Source organism: Galendromus occidentalis, unplaced genomic scaffold (genome assembly GCF_000255335.2).
Source record: "Galendromus occidentalis unplaced genomic scaffold, Mocc_1.1 scf7180000076508, whole genome shotgun sequence".
Classification (NCBI taxonomy): Eukaryota; Metazoa; Arthropoda; class Arachnida; order Mesostigmata; family Phytoseiidae; genus Galendromus; species Galendromus occidentalis.
The window spans coordinates 1-2693 of record NW_003804497.1 but is presented as its reverse complement, the minus strand read 5'-3'; the positions used below and the strand labels follow the sequence as shown (position 1 = coordinate 2693).

Sequence of the window (2693 nt, the reverse complement as noted above, 5' to 3'; positions counted from 1 at the left end):
GGGATCATCTTGTCCATCCATGTGAGGTGAGCCCGCAGCGCACTGATGGTCGCCGGTCTGACAGAGGGAAGCGCGTAAGCTTCCTCCGACCGAAGTGTCTGGAGGCACCTTTCGATGGCCCGCTCCTCGCTCATTTCTTGGTCGAAGTCGTAACACGATTTCATTGTGTTCTCCAAGTGCGGAGTGAGTCGTTGGTCTTTATCTCTCGTGGGCGTCTCTAGTTTTCCGTTGCCGTTTGGCCGCGAGATCTACAAAGCGGCTCTTGAAGTGAGCCTCGAACGTGGCCCACGACACGAGCTCGGACTGGACTCGTTCGTATCATGCAAGAGCGTGTCAAAGACAGTGGTACTCGCCTCAGCTTGATCGTTTCATCATCGCCGTTGTAGTCTGCGCTGCGGTCGAAGGATCTCATGTTAGCCATTCCGCTGCGTCTTGGGTAGGCTCACCGCTGAAGTTTTTGTAGTCGGCCTTCCACGTGTTGCCGGGGAACTTCGTGTTGTGTTCGCTCCGCTAGCTGCATCTGGATTTTGAGGAGCATGGCCAGGAGTTCCGCATTGGGGATCGCGACCTGCTCGCTGCTTGCTGGAACTGCTGAAAGTTGGATCTGCTGACCTTAGGGTTTGCTGGGTCGGGTTTCGTCCGGCGCGTGCTGCTGGATCGGTGTAGACTCTTGTGCTGGAACGGCCACTCTCTGGGCGCCGGATGGCTGGTATCGTGCCAGATCCGGATACTTCTTCTTAACGTCCTGCTGCTGGTCCAATGCTTTCGTTATATATCCGCCTGAGCTGGGCTGCGAGATGCTGGGGACTCGGTAGGCTTCGATGCTAGGCCTACCTCAAGTGTCGAAGCGAGGAGTCGCTTGACGGCGACATCCTCTTGAAGGAGCTGCTTTTCCTCGAGTTCCTGGAAATTGTCTGCCGGATCAGATGATTGATCGGATGCTGGGGCTGAACAGGTTGATGTCCGCTGGAACTCTTCTGGCTCGGAGCCTGGTGTTGCTGGATCCTCTGGTGCTGCTGGCATCTCAGGTTGAGAGAGTTTCTTAGTCGATGTTCCCAACTATTCCTGTAGATCCCTATCCAAGGAATAGACGATGCGTGCTCCACAATGAGTTGTAGTCAACTGTTTTATTGTCTCTGGCTAGTGCTGCTAGAGGGCTCTGGCGTACGAACGCGCATTATTCGAATCCCATACAAACACCTCCCCTCATAGAATATTGTAATCCCAGTCTATTATTTTATCACACTATTTGCGCCTAATTACAATTGCTTGTTGATCCGAATATAACTCTGGGCTTTTTCGATCTATTACTTCTTCTCGGAGAACTCCCGATCTCAACGTCTGACACTTTCCTCTTTCCGAGCGTCTCGTTGTTGATGCGGGACTGTTGCTGAGTTGATGTGTCGGCGACATGCTGGATAGGTTCCTGTCTAAGATGTCTACGATTCCTTCTTATCTCAGACCCGTCCTCCATCCTCACCCTGTAGGAGCGAGGTGCGACTTCTCGCAAACAAGTTCCTCTGAGCCATCTCCCTGATTTTCCTGAGGTTGAACTCTGACTATTGAGCCCTTGCTCAGGCGTTTCAAAGTTTTGGCTCCCTTGTCGAATGCTATTTTACTTTCTTCCTCTTCGACTCGTTGTTCTCCACTAGATTTTCGTCGAAGATGAAGTTGCTGTCCATTCGCGAAGGTAACTTGCTGCGAAGAGGTCTCGAGAAAAATTTCTGAGCCCTGCTGAGTCCGTCCGATTGAATCGTGTTTCTCAATTCTAAAAGTGCGTATTCGTATTCTTCTCCGTTGATTTTGCACTTCTTTAGCAGACCTTTGGCAACTTTTACGGCCGCCTCTGCCTTCCCATTGCTTTGTGGGAAGTATGGTGAACTAGTGACGTGAACGGTTCCCCATGAAGCGAGAAAATCTTGAAACGTTGCCGACGTGAACTGCGGACCATTATCACTATGCAGTTCCATGGGAGCCCCGTATCTCGAAAAATGCTTCTGGGTCGCTCTCACGAGCCTCTCTGCCGTAGTATCGGCGCCGAGGTCGTCAATTTCGAAGTAATCCGAATATACGTCAACTGTCACCAAGTACTGTTTACCACTGTGCGTGAAGAGATCTTGATAGATTATTTGGAACGGATACGTTGCATCCGGAGTGAGTGATAGTTTCTCTTTGGGTTGGCGTGGCTGGTAAGACAGACAAGAGCTGCACGAATCGCACCATTCTCTCAATTCCGCTTTCAGCGACGGCCATAAAATGCATTCTCTAGCTCTCTCCCATGACGCCTCGAACCTATAATGACCGGAATGTGCCAATTCCAGCATTTCTCGGCGTAGGGACTTCGGTATGAACACTGCCGTATTCCTGAGTATGATCTCGTTTTCTGTGGTCAACTCGGATCTGAACCTCCAAAAAGCACCCAGCTCCGTGGGGCACCTTTCTCTGGCCGAAGGCCACCCTTGTGAGATCATGCCCCGCAGGCTTGTCGCCTCTGAATCCACTGCGCTGGCACTCCGAATCCTCTCCATAGTAGCGTTTCTTACCGCGGACAGAGCGGTTGTGTTCAGTTCCTCCAACTCGATTCTATATATCAAATTGTCCTCGTGAACCACTGTGTGATGTCCTCTCAGAGTGTCCCTGCTTAGCCAATCTGCTAAGCAGTTCGCCTTGCCCTTCACATGTCTGACCTCCAA

At 51.4% G+C, this 2693-nt stretch overlaps 1 protein-coding gene across 1 annotated transcript; it reads right to left on the bottom strand.

The window, feature by feature from the left end:
* Positions 1-1610: 1610 nt before the first annotated feature.
* On the bottom strand, positions 1611-2528 carry LOC100905221 (uncharacterized protein K02A2.6-like). The gene has a single exon (XM_003739387.1). The coding sequence runs from the start codon at positions 2526-2528 to the stop codon at positions 1611-1613; it is 918 nt and encodes a 305-aa protein (XP_003739435.1).
* Positions 2529-2693: the final 165 nt, after the last annotated feature.